Source organism: Acanthopagrus latus, chromosome 8, assembly GCF_904848185.1.
Source record: "Acanthopagrus latus isolate v.2019 chromosome 8, fAcaLat1.1, whole genome shotgun sequence".
NCBI lineage: Eukaryota > Metazoa > Chordata > Actinopteri > Spariformes > Sparidae > Acanthopagrus > Acanthopagrus latus.
In genome coordinates this window covers 262,554-290,000 of record NC_051046.1, presented here as the reverse complement: position 1 = coordinate 290,000, position 27,447 = coordinate 262,554, and the positions used below count along the sequence as shown (strand labels likewise).

Below are 27,447 nucleotides of genomic sequence, written 5' to 3'. Positions count from 1 at the left end.
GGTCGGCTCCCGGTCCTCCGGTGTGTGTCAGCAGCAGAGAAATGAGCCCCGCCGTCTCCTCCGACACAATAAGAGGAGGGCTGATCGAGTAGTCTGGCCCGGGGCCCTTCAGACCCCCAGGGGCCGGGATTAGGTTTCACTACCGCGCCCGGTGCGTGGTTCTGTCCCGCCCCGGCTCGTTCCTGTGACCTACACTCACTTTATTAAACATCCATGAAACGTGAAGCTGTGACCCGCAGAACCGCTGGACTCCTGTCCACCCGCACACCCCGTCTTCCTCCCGACAGCTCACATCTTTGCAGCATCAACGTCCCCGCGGCTCCGGAGCCGGATGACGTCTCCCGTCATGCATCACGCTCCAGCAGCCCGCGGCCAAAAGCGCCATTTCAATTATTGCGCACTGGTAGATGGAGACGTGCGCCGGGAGGCTGCGCACGCAGACCCGGGATCTGCTCCTTATGCCCGGGCTCAGTCCGGCACATCCCCGCTGCTGCGGAGCAGAGACGGTGAGGAGCCTCCACCAGCAGCTCCATCAGCACCAGCAGCTCCATCAGCATCAGCCACAGCTCCATCACCGCCAGCCACAGCTCCATCACCACCAGCAGCTCCATCACCACCAGCAGCTCCATCACCACCAGCAGCTCCGTCACCACCAGCCACAGCTCCATCACAACCAGCAGCTCCATCACCACCAGCCACAGCTCCATCACCACCAGCCACAGCTCCATCACCGCCAGCCACAGCTCCATCACAACCAGCAGCTCCATCACCACCAGCCACAGCTCCATCACCACCAGCCACAGCTCCATCACAACCAGCAGCTCCATCACCACCAGCAGCTCCGTCACCTGTCAACTGCTCTCTGTCCTCCATCACTGCAACTACAGTGAACATCAGGTGACTCGTCGGTGATGAAGATGATGATACTGAGACAACACCAGCGAAGACAGTAATGTTGCAGGTGATGATGACAGTTATGATACTAGCTGTGCTCAAGTCGAACTCCTGCTGACCTCCTGCAGGGGCGGGGCAACAAACGCTGCTATGAAGTCGGACACTCTCTTCGTGACGGGAACAGAAAGGACTAATAAGAGTGGATAGTACAGAAACACTTCAGTTGAACCTGTGTTGTCTGCATGCAAGACACAGCAGTTAACCACTTCTCTATCAGCACCACAAGTAGGGTGACAGAACTGAGCAATTTATTGATGACATCATCACATAATTGCACAGTGCTGCGTGATCATGAACTCGCCTACTGATGATAATAATCAGCCAATGATCAGCCAACGATCAGCTAATGATCAGCCAACGATCAGATAATGATCAGCCAACAATCAGATAATGATCAGCCAACAATCAGATAATGATCAGCCAATGATCAGCCCTTTCCAATTGTCACATGATAAAAGATAACAATGATGATGACGATGATCAGAATCATCATCATAAAAATGCTTCTTAGTCTGTTATGTTGACTCCTCCATGTTGGATTACAGCAACACATTATTGATCATATTGATTAGAACAAAGCTGACTGGAGTTGACTGGAGAAGTTTTTTGGAGTTAAACTCTGAAACTGTTGGCATGTCATCGCCCTCTGCTGCACAGGGAAGTGTACAACCTGAGGGCCACACCCCCTCTGAGGGCCTCACCTGTCAGAGGGCCACACGACATTAAAACTACGCACTGCCCCTTTAACGTTCTGCCAGCAGCCCTGCTTGTTTCCACAAGTCTTCAGGTCGCTCAGCTACACTCTGACTACACAAACATTCATTGTATCTAATCTGCTGTTCTAACATGGTGCTCAGTGTGACCTGCTGCCGACTGGACCAGGGGTTTCCCTCTGACGCTACGTCAGACAGCAGAGGCTGATGGGAAACTCTGTGTGTGTAACTATGGTAAAAGAGACACACACACACACTATCTCTCTCTCATATATTAGCTCTGGCCTTAGGCGCAGTGTGTGTGTGTGTGTGTGTGTGTGTGTGTGTGTGTGTGTGTGTGTGTGTCTTCACTGAACAAAGCAGCACAACGACTCGTCTAATTAAAGAAGCCTGCAGTAACTTCAATTAGATGAAGAACTCAGAGACATGGTACCAACTTAAAGATCCAAATATCTCCTAAACCTGCCTGAGGAGGAGGAGGAGGAGGAGTCCAGTCTTCTTCTGTCACACCAAGTCTTAATCACTGTCATATAGTTTATATTTGTCTCAGTGGACAGATAGATTTGAACACAGGTTCTTCTGTTCTACATGGTTCTGCCTGCTGCTGGTTCAGAGACATTGATCCCAGTCCAAGTTATTGATCTCTGTTCTAGGATTCAGTTAAAGAGCCATGAAAATATTCCAGAGAGGATCTGAGTGACACCATCTTTATGTTCTGTTCAGGGTGATATAACACTGTGCTGATGCAGTGATGGAGGGAGGGTGAGCGGGGGACGGAGGAGGGAGGAGACTGTCCCCCTCAGGGCCAGAACAGTGAACTGCCCCGAGAGTCGGAGACGAGGTGACAGACACAAAGATCTCTTTGTTCACAGATCTATAGACATGATGTATAGAAATATAGACCTATAGATCCGATGTGTAGAAACACAGACCTATAGATCTGATAAATAGAAACATAGGTCTATAGACCTGAATCAGATTTTAAAAGATGTGTCTTAACATGTCGACAGCTCTGTGGCACTGCTGACCTGATGACCGCTCACCTCATCAGGATGTCAACAAACGTCCTCAGGTGTCTGATCAAACTCCGAGAAGTTGAAGATGGACAAGTATATTTGATGCGTCATCGTGAAGACTGCTGCTGCAGGAACATGAAGACCAGAGAAGAATCATCACGTCTACAGACACACACAGACGAGTCTTTAACAAGTCTCACACGTTTATTTGTTGAAGCAGCTGACCGTAAATGCCAGGTGAGACGGCAGGTTAAGGCTTCTAGGTCGTCAACAGTTACCTGCACTGACGTCAGAGCTGCAGAGGAAGAACGTCTGATTCAAACACACACACACGTTTGCAACTCAACAACAGGTAAAACATTTGCCCACCTGTAAACACCTGGAAATAAGTCATATTAAAAAAAAGGAAACTTTTTCACTTAAAAAATATTTTTTTGTTTCCTCTTGGAAAAAATGTTGTTTTCAGAGATGAGAATTATCATTAAGGAAGTTAAAGATCCTGATATTGATTCCAACTCACCTCTTCTGTTCACTGGACGTTCTACCTGATGTTCTATATCAGGGGTGGAGAACCTTTTTCCTATCGAGGGCCTCAATTTTTAATCCGTCCCTCAGTGGCCATGACATTTTTTTTAAGGTAAGCAGCTCAACATAATTTTTATAGCCTTTTTAACTTAACTGCAATGACATAAATATCATTAATTACCATTAATTAATGTTTAGCCAGTTTTAATTTCATCCATCTCAGTGTATCAGTGTTTGAATACAATTAATTTTCTGTTCCTGTTGGTTTTTAAATTCACTGATATTTAACAGTTTAAGCAATAGATAACCTATAATGTACCTCAAATCATTTCAGAGCATTCTGATGTGAAATAAAAAAATTCAGCCCTCTAAAATCTATATCAGCTTTAAAATGACAGATCTGAGTTGTCTCATATAAGGTTGTCTACTCAATCTGAGGTGAAATTGTTGAGTGGAAACAGGGAGTTTTCTTTTGAAAGCTGGCTGAATACAGCTCAGATGTCATTTTTCAAGTGATCTGAAGCTGATATGAGATTTTAGAGAGCCGTCACCTCAATCACTGAGGACACGGTGCAATGACAATTATACTGATGTTGTGTTCAATGACCTTGGTCATGGCCTACAAAGACAGACACCTGCCCTGGGGCACTTAATTGCATGTTTGAAATATTTTTTCCTGAATTCATTTTTGTGGGTGTACTTATGGATTGCCTCGCCGTTCTACCTGATAGAACCACTCACTGATACAACCACTGCACTACAGAGTGAGGACACCATTTTGTAGTGCTGTCCAAATGTATAGTGGGAGTTATTAAACATTACATAGTGACTCACAGTATCCCACAATGCATCACAAAAAGTAGGGTACAACTGATGGTCACTAACCAAGCAATATTTACCATCATGCATTACACTGAGAGAAAAATGGCAGACTGAGTGTCTGAAAGCGCTTTTTTCTTTGAGCTCAATATAAAGTTCACTCTGCTGGACTCCCTGTGTGGTGACCACTGACTGACTCCGCCCACAATCGATGTGTTTGTCCCAGTGAAGGACGGTTTGTTTCTTATGGAGCAGGAAGTGACGTCACATCACCGGGAGCTGATGGATCACTCAGGACAGGTGAGGACAGCAGGTGAAACAGCAGGTGAAAACAGCAGGTGAAAACAGCAGGTGAAAACAGCAGGTGAAAACAGCAGGTGAAAACAGCAGGTGAGGACAGCAGGTGAAAACAGCAGGTGAGGACAACAGGTGAAAACAGCAGGTGAAAACAGCAGGTGAGGACAGCAGGTGAGGACAGCAGGTGAAAACAGCAGGTGAGGACAACAGGTGAAAACAGCAGGTGAAAACAGCAGGTGAGGACAGCAGGTGAAAACAGCAGGTGAGGACAGCAGGTGAAAACAGCAGGTGAGGACAGCAGGTGAAAACAACAGGTGAGGACAGCAGGTGAAAACAGCAGGTGAGGACAGCAGGTGAAAACAGCAGGTGAGGACAGCAGGTGAAAACAGCAGGTGAGGACAGCAGGTCAAAACAGCAGGTAATGACAGCAGGTGAAAACAACAGGTGAGGACAGCAGGTAATGACAGCAGGTGAGGACAGCAGGCGAGGACAACAGGTGAAAACAGCAGGTGAGGACAGCAGGTAATGACAGCAGGTGAAAACAGCAGGTGAGGACAGCAGGTGAGGACAACAGGTGAAAACAGCAGGTGAGGACAGCAGGTGAGGACAGCAGGTGAGGACAGCAGGTGAGGACAACAGGTGAGGACAGCAGGTGAAAACAACAGGTGAGGACAGCAGGTAATGACAGCAGGTGAGGACAGCAGGCGAGGACAACAGGTGAAAACAGCAGGTGAGGACAGCAGGTGAGGACAACAGGTGAAAACAGCAGGTGAGGACAGCAGGTGAGGACAGCAGGTGAAAACAGCAGGTGAGGACAGCAGGTGAGGACAGCAGGTGAGGACAGCAGGTGAGGACAGCAGGTGAAAACAGCAGGTGAGGACAGCAGGTGAAAACAGCAGGTGAGGACAGCAGGTGAGGACAGCAGGTGAAAACAGCAGGTGAGGACAGCAGGTGAGGACAGCAGGTGAAAACAGCAGGTGAGGACAACACACATCAATGAAATAAAAACAAACTTCACAGAAATCATTCAGGTGATGAGTCAGAGTGAGAGACAACCTGTCAACCAATTAAATCAAACAATAATCACATTGATCTCAGATCAACACCTGCAGACCAGCTCCCCGCAGACGTGTGATTGTTAATTATTGATCAGGGGGTTGTCTTTGACATGTAGAGATGTCAGCTTCATAATATCACCTCAGATGATGGACATATCTTTATGGAAGTACGATCAGTACATAGTCAATAAAAACAATAATGATGTCAGATGGTGTCACAGCGTTCAGATCAGGTGCTCAGAACGGGTGTTCAGGTGTTAATCATACAGAAACAGTAAGTAAACTTCAGGTGACCTGTGTTGATCTGTAGTGCAGAATAAAGCCCACACTGTCAAGTCTCTGATGCCACATATCAAACACCAGCTGCATTGTGGGTAAACAGGTGAGCAGTCAAAGTGTTGGTTCAGCTGTGAGCTCTGACTGAGCTCAGTGCAGGTCTGTGAAGGGTTTCTGGTAGTTAAACATCAGATAGTCCATGTAGTAGAAGTCAAAGGCCTTCTGCCTCTCTGTGGAGTTCAGCTGGTCGAAATATTTCCGGGTGATGCTGGAAGAAGTCCTCTCTTCTTGGGGGTTCCTGTCCTTGAAGTCAGGGAACGTCAGGTTCCTGGGCGCCCCGATGCTCTGCAGCAGGAAGTTGGCCTCGTCCTCCAGACTCTCGAACTTTCCGATGAAGTTGTACCTGAGAAGACAGGGGTTACACAGCTGGCTCACTGGCTCCCAGTGGATGTCCATCCCCACCGGCCGCCGGACATCCAGCAGGTACTGGATGAACTCCCTGAAGGTGACGCCGGCACCGGTGCGCAGTGCCGTGTGCGTGGCATTGGCGCGATATCTGGAGATGATGGGCCGTCCAAATACCGGGTGGTAGTATGAATTTGGACTCTCAAACTTGTCCCTAAATGCAGACACCAGGCGCTCGAAGGGCTCCCTGATGAACAGCACTTTGGTGTAGAAGCGCAGTCTCTCTGTGATGCCGGCGCGGTCGTAGCTCTCCAGCCGCCGCAGGTGGTTGGAGTAATGCGCTGCATCATGAGGGATGTCTCGTGTGGAGGTGGCACTGCCGCCCAACACCATCAGCACCCGCTTCCAGTTGGAGCAGCCAGCTTTGGGCACCTCGCAGTAAAGCAGCCTGGATCTGTCCTCCACATACACCCGGGACACCTGCTGCTGAGACACTCGCCGCTGGCTGACGCCCGGCTGGTATCTGGCACAGACATCTGCAAGCAGGTGGCGTCGGAACTTCTGCGTTCTCGTCAGCTGCTGCAGGTGTCGTTCCTCGTCTGTACCAGAGGAAGTGCTGGACATTGTGAAGCTGCTCTTCAAAAGTAGCTTCCTGTGACGTTTGGTGAGTGGCTGATCTGAGGACGCGTCTTCAAGTACCAACTGAGACGAAACAGAGGACGCTTTGAAGTCCACGGCAGCTGCTGATGCGTCTGTCTGCACGTCCTTCAACACAGACACACAGACACAGACAGACGGACAGTCAGTGAATCAACACTATGAGACAGTTTTCTTATGAAGATGGATCACGTCTTTAAACCAGAGTTTCTGTGATGTACAAGAACCCCTAGAGGAACTTTGTGGCACCACAGGCTGTAAATTACATTTCAGACAAGAATTGTGGATCTAAAAAATACAGATTTTAGATATTAGAATATTGAAAACTGTTTAAAATATTAAATCAATATCAAAATGTGACCGTAGGTTGGAGGGTTATATTTAAGTTTCTGTTTGTTGAGTGTGAGCGAGGAGCAGGTTCATCATCAGGTTTCCTCTACTTCTCACTCTTTAGTCAATGTCACCAGAACATGGAAGTTCTGTTCGGAATCTACTGCTCACACTGTGTGGACTTATTATGACATAAACATCTGACAACAATAAAAGTTGTAGTCTGTACCTATTTTTTTTGTTATATTTGCTAAAATTGTCGTTATGATCTGACAGTAGAATCAGACACAGGTCAGCTGTGTGTGACCCAGTGGCTGTAATTTGATTTGTAAGAATCCACCACTCCCGGGTCACCACAACCAATCAGGACCAAGGGACGTGTCTGAGAAATGTCAATCATTCTCGTGCACATGCTGCTGGCAGCTCCCCTCCCCCCACACAGGTGCAGTGTCTGCTCTCACCTGGTCAGATACCTTCATACTCAAACTGTAAACAATGTTAGAGAACAACAACAACAACAGAGCAGAAACGTGTCCCACCATCGCCCACGTCACGGAGAAGAAATAAGAAGACAGACAAAGAAAAGCAGTTAGAAACAAAGAGCTGGACCGAGCCAGGGAGAAAACAAGGATAAATATCATTTCAGAGGTAGAGGAGCTGCGGGTCTGTCAGGATTTTTCTGCTGGACAGGTAAGAACCTGCTGGATATATGTTTCACTCTGTGTTTTAACCACAAGGCTAAGATGGCTGCGGTTACAGTAATAATGGCAAAAGCTCATATGGCTGTATCGATGTTGCAGTCGAGCTACGTAGCTTGTTGCTATATCTAGCTTGTTAGCTTGTATGCTGTGGTGGAAATTTCTGTCAATAAAAGAGTAAAGTCAGATCTGTCTTTTCGGTAAGTTTAATCCAACCATCTGCAGATGGACACACCACACAGTCAAATTCAAGAGCAGAGTGAATGAGCCCCGAGTAAAGGAGTGTTCACAATTTATACACAGATATCAACAAGGTCAGGGGAAGAGACAAGCACTCTCAGTGCCAGCAGTGATTAAGCTACACACATACGTACATACAGCTATCCCAATCAGACAGGCTTCTCATCGACACAAGACATAAAGTTAAAACTTCATGACGCATGACCTGGGACTCTGTGTGAAGCATAAAATTATCAGACATAAAACATGAGACAAGAAGGCGACTTTCTATCTGAGTTTTGGCTGGTTCGTGACTCTACTACAATCATACAGGGCAGAGGTTAGGTGTTCATACATTTGCAGTCACATGAAGCAAGTTAGATAAATGTTTTTAAGAAATCATATTCAACAAAATAGTTCAAAGTTCATCAACCCATAATGAAAAGGAATTTTTCCATCACAATGCTAACTCCGGTGTTTAGCTTTGTCTTTATGGCTGCTGGTTGGCAGAAGTGTCTTTAAGTGAGCAGCAGTTATAATAACGTTAGTTTGTGTTTAGGACTGAAGTGGTTGAATCAGTTTAGAGAAATAACATTCCTCATGCTTCAGAAAGGCAGCAGGTGATGATGATCACCTGAATGATCACCTGGTAACTCGTCTACAGTGATGTGAGGAATATTGATTGTTACTCTGGATATCTACAGTGATCTGCATGAGGCACTCATCACTGTAATTTAGTTGTATTGATCAGAAATAGAACAATCAGGGCTCATGTTGTTGTTATTTTTAACTCGCCATCTTGGTTATCTGGCGTCCTCTGTTACCATGGTTACAGGCCTGCTGTGCTCCTCCTCTGTGGGAGGAGCTTAGAAGGCAGAGAGGAAGAAGGACTGACCTGGGAGCTGCATCAGTCAGATGTTCTGACTAAGTCCACTTTGTTCTCAAAACTCCAGACTGCAGCTTTAGTGTGATGAAATCTTGTGAAGAAAAAAACAAGTGTAGTCTGTGTTGCAGTACTGTGTCAGTCCAGCAGGTGTCATGTCTGTGTTGCAGTACTGTGTCAGTCCAGCAGGTGTCATGTCTGTGTTGCAGTACTGTGTCAGTCCAGCAGGTGTCATGTCTGTGTTGCAGTACTGTGTCAGTCCAGCAGGTGTCATGTCTGTGTTGCAGTACTGTGTCAGTCCAGCAGGTGTCAGTGTCTGTGTTGCAGTACTGTGTCAGTCCAGCAGGTGTCAGTGTCTGTGTTGCAGTACTGTGTCAGTCCAGCAGGTGTCAGTGTCTGTGTTGCAGTACTGTGTCAGTCCAGCAGGTGTCAGTGTGGCTCACCTTCTCTACGCCTTCTCTCCTGGGAGCCAGCAGAACATTCACACCTGCAGAGAAACAAACAGGAAAGGTTTGGATTGATTTTTAGATATCATGAGGCAGAAAAATGTTCTTGGGGTGATTAATAATTATCAGTTTTCTGGCCCAGTCAATCCAGACAGTCAGGTTTATTCACCACAGACTCATCTGTCATTCTGCTAAGTGTCACAGCGTCAGTCTGTCCATCACATTGTTTTGTGTGAGTCTGAGACACTGTTGACTCGACAGGAGCAATGCTGCTCTAAATAACTCTCTCTCTCTCTCTCTCTCTCTCACACACACACACACCCACACACACATACACACACACACACACACACCAGATGGCCTCTCAGCAGCTACCTGACACTGAAGGCGAGCGGTGTCCTGCAGTCGCTGCTGGTCATTTATTACCCAGACTGCACCTCTCCATCAGACTGTTCCTGAGTCTGATCGTCCAGTTTATTTGTAAACATGTCAATAAACACACAATATCTTAACATGTAACAGCGCTCATGTCTCATTAATCCCCGAAGACGAAGGGAATTAAACAATAAGGTCATAACATAAACTAATCATGTGATGATTAATTAATAAAGCCTGTAGTTCATTAACACTTCAGAGGGAATTCAAATCTCTTAGAAATCCTCCTTTACGTCCAACCGATGCTCCGTCCACCATGCTGTACACACACACACAACAAATATTAATGAGTGCGAACATAAAGACTTCCTGAATGAAAACATTAAAGGACTGAAACATGATGTATTATTTTGTAGAGCTGTGAGCTGATGTCAGATCAGTATGAAGCTCAACACACACACACACACACACACACACACACACACACACACACACACACACAGATGGCGGGGCGGTGCCAACTGCTCATCAGGAACAATTTAGGATTCAGTATCTTGCTCAAGGACTCCTCAACCTGCAGCTAGGGGAGCTGGGATTTGAACCAGCAACCTTCTGATTACTAGACGACTTGCTGTACCTCCTGAGACGCGCGCATGCGCGTGCACACAGACATCATGTTTAAATTCACTTATGAGCTGGGTGTGGAGCTGAACTCAGCAGAGCTCGGTGTGTGACTGCAGTCCCTGAGCTGTACAGGTGTGTTTACTGACCTCCTTCCCACAGGACTCATTAATTACCCAGCCTGCTGCAGTTTCAGCAAGCTCAGCACCTGCCGCAGCCAATCGCGTCAGCTGTATGGTAGCAAAGCTGACGCGGTGGTGACCCTGGAGGGCAGCACGCTAATGACAGCACAGAGAGAGGACGGAGGGTTTACACCGACTGAGAGGAAGTCAGCACAAACAGAATCCGTCTTCTTTAAAAATCAACATTACTTATATTTTATGATTATCTGAACAATAAATGTTTCTTCAGGGCTCCTGTGTGCAATCTGTAAATCTGGTCTGAGATCAGTTAGTGATGTGTTCTCTCCTGCAGACTGAGATCACAGCAGACGCGCTGTATGGAGACATCTTTATATCATCAGGAGGAGGAGGAGAGGAGGACTTTATATCATCAGGAGGAGGAGGAGAGGAGGACTTTATATCATCAGGAGGAGGAGAGAAGGACTTTATATCCTCAGGAGGAGGAGAGGAGGACTTTATATCCTCAGGAGGAGGAGAGGAGGACTTTATATCATCAGGAGGAGGAGAGGAGGACTTTATATCATTAGGAGGAGGAGAGGAAGACTTTATATCCTCAGGAGGAGGAGAGGAGGACTTTATATCATTAGGAGGAGGAGAGGAAGACTTTATATCCTCAGGAGGAGGAGAGGAGGACTTTATATCCTCAGGAGGAGGAGAGGAGGACTTTATATCATCAGGAGGAGGAGAGGAAGACTTTATATCATCAGGAGGAGGAGAGGAGGACTTTATATCATCAGGAGGAGGAGAGGAAGACTTTATATCATCGGGAGGAGGAGAGGAGGATTTTATATCATCAGGAGGAGGAGAGGAAGACTTTATATCATCAGGAGGAGGAGAGGAAGACTTTATATCATCAGGAGGAGGAGAGGAAGACTTTATATCATCAGGAGGAGGAGAGGAGGACTTTATATCCTCAGGAGGAGGAGAGGAGGAGAGGAGGACTTTATATCATCAGGAGGAGGAGAGGAGGACTTTATATCATCAGGAGGAGGAGAGGAGGATTTTATATCATCAGGAGGAGGACTGAGTGAACTGCTCCATCATATCTCACAGAAATATTAACTATTGAAACATTCTCCACAGCTTCATATCAGCTTCCTGTTGAACTCCTGGGTTGAGTGAGGTGTCAAAACCAGGAAATCCTCAGCCGCAAATTTCTCCCATTTCACAGGGATTAATAAACCTGCAGTCTTAATCCACCAAACAATCCTCACACGGCTGCCAAGTGTGTGTCAGAGGCGAGTAGCGCTCATCACTGAGGAATTGGTGCCTCCTGTTTGATGCTCCGCTGGCTTCAGATGTGCTGAGGTCGGCCGCGGTGCTTCGCTGAGGAGCTTTTTAAGTGACGGATCCTTTTCTTGTTTCACTGCTGGAGGATTTAAATGGGGACAAATATCCAAACGTGCAGCAGAGGGTTAGTGAGTCTCTTCATCCCGACAGTGCAGCAGACAAAGTGAGAGGAAGGACAGTTCTCTCCTCTGAACTGGCTCACTGCGGTGCTGTTACAGATACAACAAGTAATCAACATGATCAATGATTTCACACAAACATGTTGAAGATGTTCTGCGCGGATTGTCAACCACAAATCTACCTTCAAGTCCCAGAAGGTGTTCACTGCTCCGCCTCACCCCCTCACCCTCACCCCATCATGTCATGTCTCTCTTTTATGACTGTGACGTCCTGCGGCTGAAATATTTTATCTGTGCTATAGACGATTAGAGACGAGTCAGTGAAAAGCTTCAACAAACATGTCGATGGTTTTTAATATTTAAAGGTTCATTTAAGTTCTGTATCGTCGGCAACTGGACCTGATTCAGTTTGCTGTTTCACCTCTCGTCTAAGAGACTTCTTCACTTCTTTTTTTTTTTAAGTATTTTTTTGACCTTTTCTGGCTTTAGTATTCATAGGACAGCTGAAGACTGTGACAGGAAACAGGGTAAGAGAGGGGAAGTGACACCCAGCAAAGGGACCCGGGCCAGGAGTCGAACCCGGCTCCACTGCAGAGCCTCGGCACATGGGTCACGCGCGCTACCAACCGAGCTAAGCGGTGCCCTCCGACTTCTTCACTTCTAACTGGAGAGATAGAGTTGGCTGTGTGGGAGTGTCCTCGCATAGAGTGGGAGTGTCCTCACAGTGTTGGTGTGTCCTCACAGTGTGGGAGTGTCTTTACATAGTGTGGGAATGTCCTCACATAGTGTGGGAGTGTCCTTACAGAATGTGGGAGTGTCCTCACAGTGTTGGTGTGTCCTCACAGAGTGTTGGTGTGTCCTCACAGAGTGTTGGTGTGTCCTCACAGAGTGTGGGAGTGTCCTCACAGAGTGTGGGAGTGTCCTCACAGAGTGTTGGTGTGTCCTCACAGAGTGTGGGAGTGTCCTCACAGTGTGGGAGTGTCCTCACAGAGTGTGGGAGTGTCCTTACAGATTGTTGGTGTGTCCTCACAGAGTGTTGGTGTGTCCTCACAGAGTGTGGGAGTGTCTTTGAAACGTCTTCACCCTGCCCTCGCCCACAGACAGCTGGGATTGGCTCCAGCAAAAAACCATGTGACCCCATAAAAGGGATAAAGAGGTACAGACAATGCATGGACCAATGATTGAAAACCTTCATTAACATTTTAAGGGTTATTTCATCCAAATAAATGTGGTGGTTAGTTAAACGTCTGTCTGTCCGTCAGCATGAAGAGAAGACATGTTGGTGAATGACGATCAAACAAACCTTGAATGTTCAGTTCAGTTTGAATGTTTTAATTAAGTCATGTTTTTAAAGCTGATTATAAAAATCTCACAATGAAACACTCAAGTTGTAAACAAACAAACAAACATGGAGGAACAAAGTGTTTAGTATTAAATACATTCATGAATAATAATAATAATAATAATAATAATAATAATAATGAGCAAGCTGAGTAAATTGAATAATAATTTGAGAAATTATGTAACAATCTGTTAAAAGTCTAGTCATTATTAAGAAGTATTAAAGCTAGGGTCTACAATCCTGGAGAGCTAGCAAGATTTGAAAGTGGCACCTCCTCTAAGTTCCACCCCCCCCAATCCCGTCAGCGCTTCGTCCAAAGCTACGCCCCCACAAACTTGAACTTGCATCTGGCAGTGGGACTCAGCAGGGAGAAGGAGATCCGGAGCATGACGCAGCAAATCAGCTGAATTTAGCACGGAGCAGACAGGAAGTCAAGCGCCGAAATAACAAACAACATCCAGTTACTTTTCAAAATAAAACACCCCGTGTTGACACCAGCGCACATCGTGAGGCAGCGGTCTACCGTACTGCACCGTGACGGACTCAAACTGCAGCCGGTGGGGACTGCCGGAAGGCGGAGCAAAACCAGATTGGAGCCGCAACACAACAGACCGTATCCAGTGGAAACTGGGCCGACTCATTAGCCAATCTCATGGTTAAAAACAACACACAAAGAAGCTAATGTTAGCATTGGGCTAATATGAGCTACAAACATAGCCAACCTTACATATTTCATGAAAACAACAAATTCCCCCTAACAAAACAAATCATTTCCTGTCCAACAGAAAGAGAGAAACCTCTGCATCACTTTTCAGGCCCTTCACATGCTCCAGTTGTCTCCACCACTCAAACGCCACACCGATGTTGACTCGGGTAGACTTCTTTCTTTATCCAGAGCCTATTTCGTCGCAGCCATTTCTGCCTCAGTCTCTCTTTTCCTTGCCTTTGTTAGTAGGGTGAGCTGTTACAAGTAACGCTGGCTGCATTTTCTCTGCCATTGTAACCAAATGAATGTCTTCTCCTGCAGCTCCGTATTTCTGCAGAGGAGTGTGCTGAATATTTCCGGCATCAGTGAAACGTAGCGTGTGCACGCGCGGAGGAGGGCGGGACAGAGGACGAGACATGAAAGCATCTGACCAATCAGAGCATCTGACCAATCAGAGCATCTGACCAATCCGTGCTATTTGGGCCGAAAAGCACAGACTGGTCAGCTTTTTCTCAGTCCTGCAGCTGCCACAGAGGTCTGTTTATTTTTGTTCCTTTTTCTGAATACATAATGTATTGACTAACTCTCAGGACAGCAGGACCATTTCTCCCAGTATAACAAAATGTGTTTCTGAACTACATCACAGACCCTAGCTTTAATAATAATAATAATAATTAACAGTTTTGAGTCTGTTTCAGGTTATTTTCAGACAGTGATGATGTCACTACCCTCTCCTACACCAGCTGCTACCAGAGTTAGCCTGTTAGCCTCTGTTAGCAAGAGAAACAAGCTGTTTTAAATCAAGCTAGGTACTGATCCATCCTCTGCTCCACCAGAACTCCTCACATCCAGACCTCACTCTTCAGACCGGCTCTGTGGTTCACTCATCGTAGTCGGAGCTCATCGAGGAGATGAATGTGACCTGTGGACACATTCAATCTGTGGACGGACACAAGGCTGCAGCCTCCTGCTGATGCTGTGTTTCATGTGTAACCATCAGAAACAGTCAAGATTTGACTCAGACGTGTTGGAGCTGAAGGCTTCCTCAGAAACAGACGATCAGGATCTGGAGCCACAGCGGCTGGTTGTGGAGTCAGCAGCTCCGTTCACACTGGCGTTTGGGTGCGGCTTTAGCACACCAATTCCCCACCTCCGTCTCTGTGTGAATCTTTTCAGAGGCGGCGAGGGGTGAAATCTCGCTCTGGCGCTGATCCGTTTCTGGAGGCGGTATCAGGGCCGCATTATTGCTGAACCGAACCAGTGTGAATGGATAAGCTGGCAGCTATCGAGGGCATGTCGATCATACAGGCTGATAACTGCACAGGTCCTTCACTCAATTTAAAGGATAATTTCAGTCAATTTCAACATGCAACATTATCGCTCAAGCTACCCTTGACTTGCCAGTACCGAAGACGCCAAATTTTTTTGTCCAGCCCTTATAGGGCTGTTAGTATTGACAGCTAACCCATAGGGGCAGAACTTTACACTGTGTTTTAAGCATCTTAACATGCTCCAAATCTCACCCCAAAAGTTATGCAACATCAGCAGACACCAGGGCATGTGAGCACAGAGCGGGTTTTAATCCAAAAGGCCAGAGCGAAACCAAACGGCCGGTTACTGGAAACTGCTCCAATGAGCTTAAAACCCTCAAATTTGGCTTTATCAATATTAGATCACTGTCAACCAAAGCCTTGCTGATTAATGATTTGATCACTGAGCATGAGGTGGACATGATCGTCTTATGTGAAACGTGGCTGAAACCTTTCTGCCATTAACTGAAGCCTCTCCTGCTGACTATAACTGCGCCCATGTTCCTCGGGCCTCGAAACGGGGAGGTGTTGCTCTAATCTGCAAATCTATTTACAGTTTAAGCTCCAACCACAATATTAAATTTACTTCATTTGAGGCTCTGGTTTTAAAACCATCCTCATCAAATAGTAGTAGCCTTGTCCATGGAACAGGCTTTCACCTGGTTGTACTGTACAGACCTCCAGGGCCTTACTCCTAATTCCTAGAAGAATTTGGTGAATTTATTGCAGATGTTGTGACTCCCTCAGATAAAATCCTTATTATTGGGGATTTCAATATCCACTTAAATAAGCCCTCTGACCCTCTAGGGAAAGCTTTTCATTTCCAACTTTATTCAGCTTGTTCATGAACCCACTCATTCCAGTGGTATCACTCTGGATTGGATAATTTCCCACGGACTAGATGTGACAGCCCTGAACGTTGCGTCTGTCTCTTCTGCCTCTTCTGCTGTGTCGGACCACTTTCTCATTACATTTGAAGCGTCATCAGCCTGTCCCTACGTCAGTGACACAAATGTTTTTACTTCTCGTCATATCAGCCCGGCAATCACAGCAACACTCAGTGATAAATTGCCCGGGGTCCTGGCTCCTTTAGCGACTGCAACAAAACCTGTGGAAAACCTCGCGAATGAAGTGAACTCAGCACTTGTTTTGCTCCTCGATTGTGCGGCACCGGTCTCTACCAAGACAAGACGACCAAAGAAATCTCAAGCAGACCTGCAGGAAAATGGAACGAGCATGGCGTAAATCTAAATTGGACGTTTTTTATCTTGCATGGTGTGATAGTGTACTAAACTATAAGTGTGCTCTAAATACTGCTAGAACAGCATATTTCTCCGGCCTAATAAACAATAATAAACACAATCCTAGATTTCTCTTCCACACCGTGGCTAAACTTACTCAAAAACCACAGTCGGTGAGCTGTGCACCCTTTAAAGCAAATGATTTCTTAGATTTCTTTTGCAATAAAATTGATGGGATCAGAATAAAAATTAACTCTCTGGCTTCCTCGTCAAAGTTTGCTAAAAAATATCCCGCTGCCGATTCTCAATTAGTCTTAGCTCTAAAAACTTTTGAAAATATCTCCCTTGAGATACAAACTAAAATTGTCTCATCCTCTAAACCAACTAACTGCGTCCTGGACCCCTTTCCGACAAAACTGTTTAAAGAACTATGGCCAGCAGTGGGACCTACAGTGTTAAATATTGTTAACTCATCACTCATGACTGGTGTAGTCCCTGCTAGTTTAAAGTCTGCTGTGGTTAAGTTTCTTCTTTCTTCTTCTCGACCCAGGATCGCTAAATAACTATCAACCAGTATCCAACTTTCCCTTCTTCTCTAAAGTCTTAGAGTCGTGTCCCAACAACTTTCAGGCTACATACTCAATAATAATCTCCTGGAACCTTTTCAGTCAGCTTTCAGAGACTGTCACTCCACCAAAACTGCCCTCACTAAAGTAGTAAATGACATTCTACTTACTCTAGACTAGCTCTACCTCAGTGCTCATGTTACTGGATCTCAGTGCTGCATTTGATACTATAGATCATGGTATACTGTCAGACCGACTTGAAAGTCAATTTGGCATCTCTGGCCTGGCTCTAGCCTGGCTAAAATCTACCTATCTGAAAGAACACAATGTGTTTCTTACAATGTTACTTCATCAATTTTTACTGCTTGAAGTATGGAGTTCCCCAGGGCTCTGTTCTGGGCCCTTTGCTCTTCTCTTTATATATTTCACCTCTCAACCAAATTATTCGGAGCTATGGAATACATTTCCACTGCTATGTGGACGACACTCAGCTGTATGTGCCCTTAAAATCTGATGACAATTCTCAAATCATGAAACTAGAGACGTGCCTATATGCAGTGAAGAAGTGGATGTCAGAAAAGGTCCTGCTGCTAAATTTGGAAAACACTGAGATGCTGGTCATCGCTCAGCCAGACACCATGTTGATCAAGTGACCGATTTGATTCTACACTCTCTTTTGATCAGCACATCAAAGAAATGACCAAGATCGCTTTCTACCATCTGCACAATAATAACTAAAATTAGGTCCTTCCTGTCCACCGTGGACGCAGAGATCCTGATTCATGCCTTTGTTTCGTCTAAGCTAGATTACTGCAATGCCTCATTTTCAGGTCTTCCATGTGAGAGCACTAAAAGTCAGATGGTTCAGAATTCTGCAGCCAGAGTCTTTACACGTACAAGAAAATTTGATCATATTACACCAATCTTAGCATCTCTACACTGGCTCCCAGTATGATGCTGATGACATACAAAACTGTACACAGCATTGCCCCTTCGTACATGTCAGATCTCATTTCACCATATATTCCAACTTGGGAATTCCACTCTCAAAATTCAGGGCTCCTGATGGTTCCCAGCTGACATCAGACAATCTGGCTCTGTGGACGCCTTTAAATCTAAACTCAAAACTCCATTTAGCCTTTAATCAGCCCTTGAGATCAACTGTAAGCTTCTTCAGTGGCTAGGTGTCAGTCTCAATGAGTTCTTATGGTACTAAATTTACACTGTGCTGCTGACAAGAAACAATCTGTTAATTCTGATCAATATTGCTTTTCTCTAACCTTCTGTTCCCACAAGCTGCAAGCTGTGTCATTCTCTACACTCTCTATAGCTTCATCCTCCTCCCCCTCCTCTTCTTCTCTTTCTCCTCCTCCACTCTTTCATTCAGGCTCCCTTCTGATGGACCACGGCCCCCTGGGACCATCTACCATTTCCGGTCTCCTGCTGCCTTTAAACACTGACAGATCTGGATCGTCACATCCTGGGCTCTGCTGGATCATTGCTCTCCTCTGCTTCATTATCTCCTCATATCAATATTTCTGTAACTCTTGATGCCTCTCTCTGTCTATTACTTATTATCTTGTGTGTCCTGCCCTCTTCCAGGTCACCATGGTGGACAGGAGGTCGTGTGGCTCGGACACCACATGGTGATGCCTCGTCCAGTTCAGTCATCTCCTGGATCCACACACTTTACTTTACATATAACTTGTATCAGACTTTCTGTTACTGTGACTTATAAACTGTGATTTGTTGTTCTTTTCTGTACACATGACATCTATTGATGACATCCATCCAGGAAGAGGGATCCCTCCTCTGTGGCTGCTCCTGAGGTGTCTTCCATTGTTTTTTGTTTTTTTTTACCCTGTTAAAAGGGTCTTTTTTTCCATCAACATGTGAAGTTTTACTTCACTCAAATCGAGGGTCTAAGGAAAGAGGATGTCATTCACTGCACAGATTGTAAAGCCCATTGAGGCAATGTGATTGTGATTTTGGGCTGTATAAATAAAACTGATCTGATTTGATTTGACAGCGTAAAGTCACTGGAGTCTTTTAGAAGCTAACACTCAGTGCGTTTACATGCACAGCTTAGTCAGATTACAGCCATAGTTCAAATAGGCTGCTCAATCAGACAACTGCAATTATCCGAGTATACATGCTGGTGAGAAAATCGAATTACTGGCTGGAGCATGTCACACCCCGGTACACTAGGTGGCGCTGTACCCATTTCAACTAGTGGTAACAGAAACACCTCCGGCTGACCTCTTTATGTCACCAGCTGCCTCGGCATTCGAGAAAGATGCTGTACGAAGAGCGAGACGAAGCTACATCTTAGTACACTTCGTATATGGTGTACATGATAATTACACAAACTAGATGCACAATGCTGCTCTTTCATGTGGTTATTTTGGAGAAAAGACTCTGCCGCTGTCTGTCCATCTCCTTCCAGCTCACAGTCTCGTGCCTGCGCAGAACGCAAAAATCTGATCTGATCTGCTGGAACTTATACATGCAGGAGTGATGCGACTATCAATCGAATAATCTGGGTGTTTTAATTCGACTATGAGAAATCAGATCCGGTCCGATTTTAGTCAGACTAAGGTGTATACATGCATTTTAAAGAATCGATCATAGTCGGACTAATACAGTAATTCAGTTCCCTTAAGTGTCACATAAACGCACTGAGTGTGACAGCAGCACTTTCACACCAGGTGTGTCCAGGTTGAGGGTGTTGCAGAGAGTTCAATGCACTTCAGACTCATTATGGCACTTTTAACCAGCTGAATTCTGGTTGTTCAACCAACACCATTGTTGTAGCAGATTCAACAGCTGAAGTCTTTCCAGAACTGGTGAAGTGTATGGAGATAAATTCTGAACGGGCTGTTGACAAAATGCCACTGATGTTCCTGATACTTCAGACAGAAGAAGAACACACAGATCTGACTGAATCTCACTGACACATTTACACAAAACAAACAAAACGAAGGCGACGACAAAAGTGTAAATGAACGTCCTTATCAAAGACCTGACTACATGTAATTTAAGACTTAGATGCAAAATATGGGCATATTTTAGACTTTTTAAGGCCTAAAATTGAGATGGTAAAATTTGAGACTTTTTACGACCCTGGGGAAACCCTGTTAACAATAATGTGCATGTCACTGTGGATCAGAACCGGTTCTAAGCAGCAGCACATTAGTATAAATGTCATCACGTCTCACCAAAACTCCAGAGGTTTCACACAGCAGCTGAGTCCATCCTCGTTAATAAGACTTATTATTTGAATTGTGTCTGCTGATGTTTGAGCATCAGGAGACGGTTCTCTCTGTTTGATGTCTTCATGTATTGATCCCTTTATTAATATATCAGGTATCACAGTGATTAAAATGTGATGTTTCCTGTCAGCCAGCCCAACAGAAGCTAAACTTAGAGCGCTTCTCGTCTGTCAGTGATCTGGTGCTGGTCCGCTCGGCCTTCAGCTCTGTTTGTGTTCACAGCTGATCACATGTCAGTGAAACCTGATTGATTAGAGCGCTGCTGCTGCTGCTCACATTACAGACAGGCGTTGTCCTTTAGTGAAGTCGGTGCTCTCAGTGAAAGCTGTGAAACTGAATCCCCTCGTCGCCTGTCTGGTAATCTCTTTACATTCTTCTGTTCCAGACTGTGAACACAGACACACAGCAGCAGTAACTGCAGCATGTACTGCACATGCTACTTTAGACTTCCACTCGTCAGCGTCTGGGAGATAAATCGTGTGGTTTTTGTGGTATATTAACGCAGTTCTGCTTCAGTGATGATCACACCTCAGCAGACAGAACCTGCAGCCTCAAACACTTTCTGTGGGTTTCAGTTTTTGGCCTCTGAGGTCACAAACGCACCAAAGAGTCTGAGAGACATCTTAGAGCTGCTGCTCAAGGAACAACCAGAAAACCACACATTAAGGACAGACTGATAGATTAGAGCAGAACAGGTACCTGATCCTGAGCTGCACTGTGTGTACAAATATAAATTCTCTCTATAAAGTCTCAGATGAGCCTCAGCAGCTGAAGCTGATGATTTCAGGCGAGAGCAGACTTTCTAACAGCTGCTGGTATATCTTCATTTTATGTTAGAGCCATCTAAAACATGATGTTTCCTAAAACTAATGAGTGCTTTTTGCACCTAAACCCAACCAGAGTAGAAACACAGTGATGTTACAACATAACACTGAAAACTGAACCTAAAGAAACAGCGACATATTGAAATGTAAGGTTTGAACAAATCTTTGCTGAAACACTGATTCAGGTGACTGACAACATCAGTAGACTGATCCATGAAGAAAGGCCTTCAGACACTGCAGCTGATCAATCTGCATCAACAACACACTGATCACACTCAAGGTGGAGAAGAAGTAGTGTATAAAGAGAACATGGAGTAGGAGTCCATGGAGTCATGGAGTCAGCGGACCACAGACTGACCTGAGTTCTGGTGTTGGGCCGTCTCACTAAGGTCCTGCAGGTGGACCAGCAGCAGCAGAGATCCGACTCCCAGCAGTACAAGGAACCACAGAGAGTAGTAGAGAGCGCAGGGCGGCTTCATGACCACACACACAGAGCAGAGTCCTGAGCCTCAGGTCCACCAGACTGGTCCCAGATCAGCCCGACTGCTCAGCCTGAGGACAAGAGACGAGCCGTTACAATACAACTACATGTACAGCAGCACTAACAGCAGTGCTAACAGCAGAGCCTACAGCAGTGCTAACAGAAGAGCTAACAGCAGAGCCTACAGCAGAGCTAACAGCAGCGCTAACAGCAGCGCTAACAGCAGAGCTAATAGCAGCGCTAACAGCAGAGCTAACAGCAGAGCCTACGGCAGAGCTAACAGCAGAGCCTACAGCAGAGCTAACAGAAGCACTAACAGCAGTGCTAACAGAAGCACTAACAGCAGTGCTAACAGAAGCACTAACAGCAGTGCTAACAGAAGCACTAACAGCAGAGCCTACAGCAGAGTCTACTGCAGCGCTAACAGAAGCACTAACAGCAGTGCTAACAGAAGCGCTAACTGCAGAGCTAACAGCAGAGCCTACAGCAGAGTCTACTGCAGCGCTAACAGAAGCACTAACAGCAGTGCTAACAGAAGCGCTAACAGCAGAGCCTACAGCAGAGCTAACAGCAGCTGTAACAGCAGAGCTAACAGCAGAGCTAACAGCAGAGCCTACAGCAGAGTCTACTGCAGAGCTAACAGCAGCTGTAACAGCAGAGCCTACAGCAGAGTCTACTGCAGCGCTAACAGCAGTGCTAACAGCAGCTTCACATGAGACGCAGTTTGATTTAAAGCTGCAACACGTTAGCATGTTAGTTTAAAATCAAAAGAATAACAACAAATTGTAAAGAAACAACAGTGATGTTAACTTAAAGACGTTTGTGTCTCAGAGGACTAGTGAAGTTGCTAACCAGCTAGCCCCGGCCTATCCTGTTTCTCAGATCCCCATCTGGACCTCTAGCTGCATGGCTTATCAAGCTTACTAGCTATCAGCAGCTACAGTTTGCGGTCACTTTCCTGATTTGCTGGCACCTTTAGTAAAGTGACCGTAGATGGGTTTATTATTAATATTTCAAAGAGGACTTTATTGAAATGAACACAGCAGTTGTGACAAAACAGACTCTCTTGTTACAGGAGCTCAGTATCACAGGATAACAGCTGGTTTTCTGTCCACACCCTCCCAATGTGATCAACTTTGGCTCCAACTAAAGACCATTTCAATTAGCAACTTCTGTCAGGCTGTCGTGATAGCAGAATCTGGAACTACAACACAACAACTCCTGAAGCACCAGAACAGACTAACATCAGGATCAGCACAGACAGCTAACTGCTGCACAACCAAATATGATCAACATCACAATGTGACCAAGGTTGATACACCGTTAAAGTGCGTGATGACCAGAGAGAGATGGTGCCCCTCATCCTCCTCCTCTTGTCCACCAGGTTTCCTCTGAGAGTAGAGACTCTGCTGACGCTGCTTCAGCTGCTGACCACAGCGAGGACGAGTGGAGCAGCTGAGAACAGCTGAGTCACATGTGGAGCTCCAAACATCAGCAGCTGTTCGCACATGACAGACAGAATGACTCGGTCTCTGTGACATGAACAGCAGCAGTTGAAACGACCGATGGTGTTGTTGTTCCTCAGATGATGATGATGATGATGATGATGTGTGCATGCGTGTGTGTGTGTGGGGGGGGGGGGGAAATCACATGGTACCACTCACCATCCAAATAATTGAAATCAGGTGTTCCAATCACTTCCATGTCCACAGGTGTGTGAAAGAATGTGTCGCTCTCAGGACTTCAGTGAATTCCAGCATGGTACTGTGATAGGATGCCACCTGTGCAACAAGTCCAGTCATGAAATGTCCTCGCTCCTAAATATTCCCCAATCATCTGTCAGTGGTATTATAACAAAGTGGAAGCGATTGGGAAGAACAACAACAACTCAGTCACAAAGATGACGGAGCAGGGTCAGCAGGTGCTGAGGCTCATAGTGCTCAGAGGTTGCCAACTTTCTGCAGAGTCGATTGCTACAGACCTTCATGTGTCCTTCAGATTGGCTCAAGAACAGTGCAGAGAGCTTCATGGAATGGGATTCCATGGCCGAGCAGATGCATCCAAGCCATACATCAGCAAGTGCAATGTGAAGCGTGGGATGCAGTGATGTAAAGCTCGCTGCCACTGGACTGTAGATCAGTGGAGATGCATTCTCTGGAGTGACGAGTCGCGCTGCTCCTTCACCTTCATCCTGTAGCCCAGCTGAGTGAGACGGTCTGGATCCTGTCCGATGGTGACTGACTCTGCAGTCACAATATTGATACAGCTCAACACGTCCAGAGCCAATCAAAAATAACAATTGTTTCCTGTTTCAGAGCGTTGATGAGGCAGTGGTGTGTGTGTGTGTGTGTGTGTGTGTGTGTGTGTGTGTGTGTGTGTGTGTGTGTGTGTTCAGGATACTCAGCTATTTTTAGCTACAAGGAGAAATAATTCAGTTTGATCACAGAGCAGCTCGTTCACCTCCTCCCTGACAGAGGAGAACAACCAACAGATGGATCATCGTCCTCCTGCTGCTCCCCCTCCACCACCTCCACCTCCTCCCCCTCCTCTTGCTGCCCAACACACAATCACACCACAACAACACGCTGCACCATCATCCAGCACCTGAGCTGTCAGGTGAACAGGGAGTCAGTGCAGAGTGGAGACAGGCATGGATGCAGGAACAATGAACACATCATTATGACGACGTCTGTGTGTTTTCAAGGTGTTTCCCAGGTGTCCCCCAGACAATCTAAACCTGCTGACAGTTTATAATCATATGGATGCTGTTATAATGTGTAGTAATGGAGATCCTGACCCATCAAACATCCTGGAAAGTGACAGCTACATTTTTCTCTCTAAATGACATGATTAATAATCACCATGCAGACGGGAGGACAGACAGGAGGACAGACAGGAGGACAGACTCTTCTCCACGAACAACTGCGGTATTTGCTTTCTTCATATAAGTCACCAAATACAGTTACTACGTTACTTTTGTTGTTCATGTAACGTTAAATTAATTGTTAGATTAGTTGACTATTCAAAAAAACAATCGTTAGATTAATCGTTTGAAAGATAATAGTTTGGGACAGCTCTAGTCTCGATGTCCCATCAGCAGGATCGATTCACTCACCTGTCCTCCGCTGTCCTCTTCAGACTACCTGTCTTGCAGCTCAACCTCACACCGACGTCAGGAAACACGTTAGTGTGTCCAACACCCAGCAGAGGAGACACAACATACTGTCTACACACACTTAGACACGCGAACTAAGAGGGAAGTGACTTAAACTCACCGCCGCTACTCGCCGGCCACCACTCACCTGTGAGCGGCGTCCTGCATGGACGCTGTCGGGAGTTCACCGGTCCGCTGGAAAGTCCGCTCCTGCCGGCTTCAGTCGACCGAGAAGAACACCGACTGCAGCCGGTGACGGCGGCGCCGGACGGATCACGTGAAGCCCTGGTGTCCCGTTAGGGGTGATGAACCGGACGAACCGGGAGGGAGAACGCCCCAACAGCGCACACAGAGCCGAGAGTCCCGGCGGACAAGATGGCGCGTCAAGTCCACGGGAGTTAAGCGGGAACATACCGGAAGTCAGGGTGTTTCAACTTCACAATAAAGTACCACACTTCTCTTTGATATTTTAAAGTGAGCAGATACATTTTTATTAGTAATGTTGAACGTGTTTAGTTATTAAAGAAGACATCTGTGAGATCTTTAAAACGTCCTCCGGCTCCTTGTTATCGGAAGGTCGTTGGTTTGATTCCCCTGGTCTGTTGAAGTGTCCTGGACAAGATACTGAAGCCCAAACTGCTCCTGATGTGCTGAACCACCATCAGTGTGTGAATGTGAGTTACTGTAAGTCACTTTGGACAGAGGAGTCTGCTACATGTAAATGTTAATATAAATGAAATGAATTCAGCACACTAGGAGGTCGTGGACAGACACAAACATTATGAGCAGCATTAATACACACCCGTGGTGATATCATCTCAAAGATGGCCGCTGCAGTTAGCATGCTAACCAGCTAGCCTGTCTCCTGTCCCAGAACAGCACTGTGTGCCATCAGAGGTGACAGTACAGATGTAGATGATATACCTCAGGCCTCTGCAGATGACTTAGCCGACTAGCTGATAGCAGCCAACAGTTAGCAGCAGTTAGCGGTTATCCTGGAGATATGCTGCCCTCTAGCTGTTCATGAGTCATCAATCAGTTTATACATTTTAATGATTATTGTTCTCTTTTTTCAACATATATCTTTTTAAATTATCTGATTAGAGTTGAAGGTTGTGAAGCTTCCATCAGAACCAAGCTGTTCTGTGCGTGTGTCGACAGTTTAATGACTCACTGACTGTGTGATCAATTCTCTGGTGCCACAATTTGAGAATTATGCTGAAATATGTTGTTTTTCAAATGAGATTGATGTTTTTTATTACAGACGCAGAGAAACTGAAACATAGAAATATAAAAAAAAGCTATGTGCATTTTGTCACTGATGAGCAGTGTGCCTGCAGTGTGAGTCAGTGTGTCTCTATAAACGAGTTCTATAATGTTAATATGTACGTCATACACAGAACTATGTAAAACACAGTAAATCATATACATAATACATGAGATGCAGTACAACATTATAATAGTAAGAAAAAATCAGTGGTTTAAAAACATGTTAAACTAATAAACAAGAACGACAGTTTTAATCTCAATAACTACTACGTTCACTTGTGACAGCAGCACAGAATCATAACCAGAACTGTGATGAAAGACAAGAAGACACTAAAGAGATAACAGAGGTGACGTCACAGTCTTTTAAAACATAAAGGCTTTTATTTTTTGGGACCGGAAACACCAACTCTTATTGTGGAGGACTTGACTGATTGGCAAGGCAGTGTGTTTGTGTGTGTGTGTGTGTGTGTGTGTGTGTGTGTGTGTGTGTGTGTGTGTGTGTGTGTGTGTGTGTGCGTGCATGTGTGTGATCCCTGGGGACCTCTGCACAGGGGAGAGGAAAGAGGAGGAGAGAGGAAAGAGGGGGGAGGAGAGAGGAGGAGAGAGGAGCCCGTTCATCCAGCCACACTCTAAATAACTTCACCTGATCTTCACCTGTACCTGCTGGCCTCCACCTGCAGCAGCTGCAGAGAGGGAGGTGGAGGTTGATTCAACCTATCATGCCGATTGAATCAAGACAGAGCGGTGACGTCACACTGTGTGTCGTCCAGTTTACTGAATCAGTACATCCCATAATAGTGGGTTATTATGACTGTGTTGCAATGACAGACCAGAATAGTTGATCTAAGAATAACTGAGTACATGCTGCTCTGTGGATGAGCTCTGTGCTCTGTGCAGGTGTGCCAGCAGCAGTGTGTGCAGGAGGGAAAGGAACCATCAACCAGCTGATCGTCACACAGCTGTGAGTTAAAACATTCTGATGGAGAATGAAGGATCCTAGTAGAGACGAGACGAGTTCAAAGAGACACTCACTCTTTATTTCAGATCTCCTCTGTCCTGTGTTCAGCCTGTGTGAGGGTGAGCCAGTCAGTGTAGGTGCTCTGTAGGTGTAGTCTGTGGATGCAGCTCTGTGGATGCAGCTCTGTGGGTGTAGCTCTGTGGATACAGCTCTGTGGATGCAGCTCTGTGGGTGCAGCTCTGGAGGTGCAGCTCTGTGGATACAGCTCTGTGGATGCAGCTCTGTGGGTGCAGCTCTGTAGGTGTAGTCTGTGGGTGTAGCTCTGTGGGTGCAGCTCTGGAGGTGTAGCTCTGTGGATGCAGCTCTGTGGGTGCAGCTCTGTGGATATAGCTCTGTGGATGCAGCTCTGTGGATACAGCTCTGTGGATGCAGCTCTGTGGG

The 27,447-nt window shown here is 46.0% G+C and overlaps 2 protein-coding genes across 7 annotated transcripts in view; both read right to left on the bottom strand.

Annotated features, from left to right (window-relative positions):
- Nucleotides 1-2,949, bottom strand: part of LOC119023818 (BTB/POZ domain-containing protein kctd15-like) — an 8,488-nt gene extending 5,539 nt beyond the window's left edge. Inside the window, exons 1-2 of one of the 2 annotated variants that reach the window (XM_037106015.1) lie at nt 2,909-2,949; nt 2,711-2,808 (exon numbers count right to left, since the gene is read on the bottom strand). The gene's annotated coding sequence lies outside the window, so the exon portion shown is untranslated. Of the gene's footprint in view, nt 425-2,710; nt 2,809-2,908 lie in introns of those variants that run through there. The other variant, XM_037106014.1, reaches the window with a different exon arrangement.
- LOC119023815 (carbohydrate sulfotransferase 8-like) lies at nt 2,741-25,203 on the bottom strand. 5 transcript variants are annotated; one of them, XR_005076342.1, is made up of 6 exons: nt 24,928-25,203; nt 21,503-21,696; nt 9,294-9,337; nt 5,677-6,828; nt 2,909-2,978; nt 2,741-2,805 (listed from the first exon to the last, which is right to left on the bottom strand). XR_005076342.1 is itself a non-coding variant. In XM_037106005.1 (4 exons), exons 2-4 carry the CDS (start codon nt 21,621-21,623, stop codon nt 5,809-5,811), a joined length of 1,185 nt encoding a protein of 394 aa, XP_036961900.1. In that variant the 5' UTR covers nt 21,624-21,696; nt 24,901-25,203; the 3' UTR covers nt 5,630-5,808. The 5 variants fall into 5 exon arrangements, 3 of the variants coding, with proteins under 3 accessions (XP_036961900.1, XP_036961899.1, XP_036961902.1); XR_005076341.1 differs by having other exon boundaries at nt 2,755-2,808; XM_037106005.1 differs by lacking the exons at nt 2,741-2,805; nt 2,909-2,978 and having other exon boundaries at nt 5,630-6,828; nt 24,901-25,203.
- Between the last annotated feature and the right edge of the window lie 2,244 nt (nt 25,204-27,447).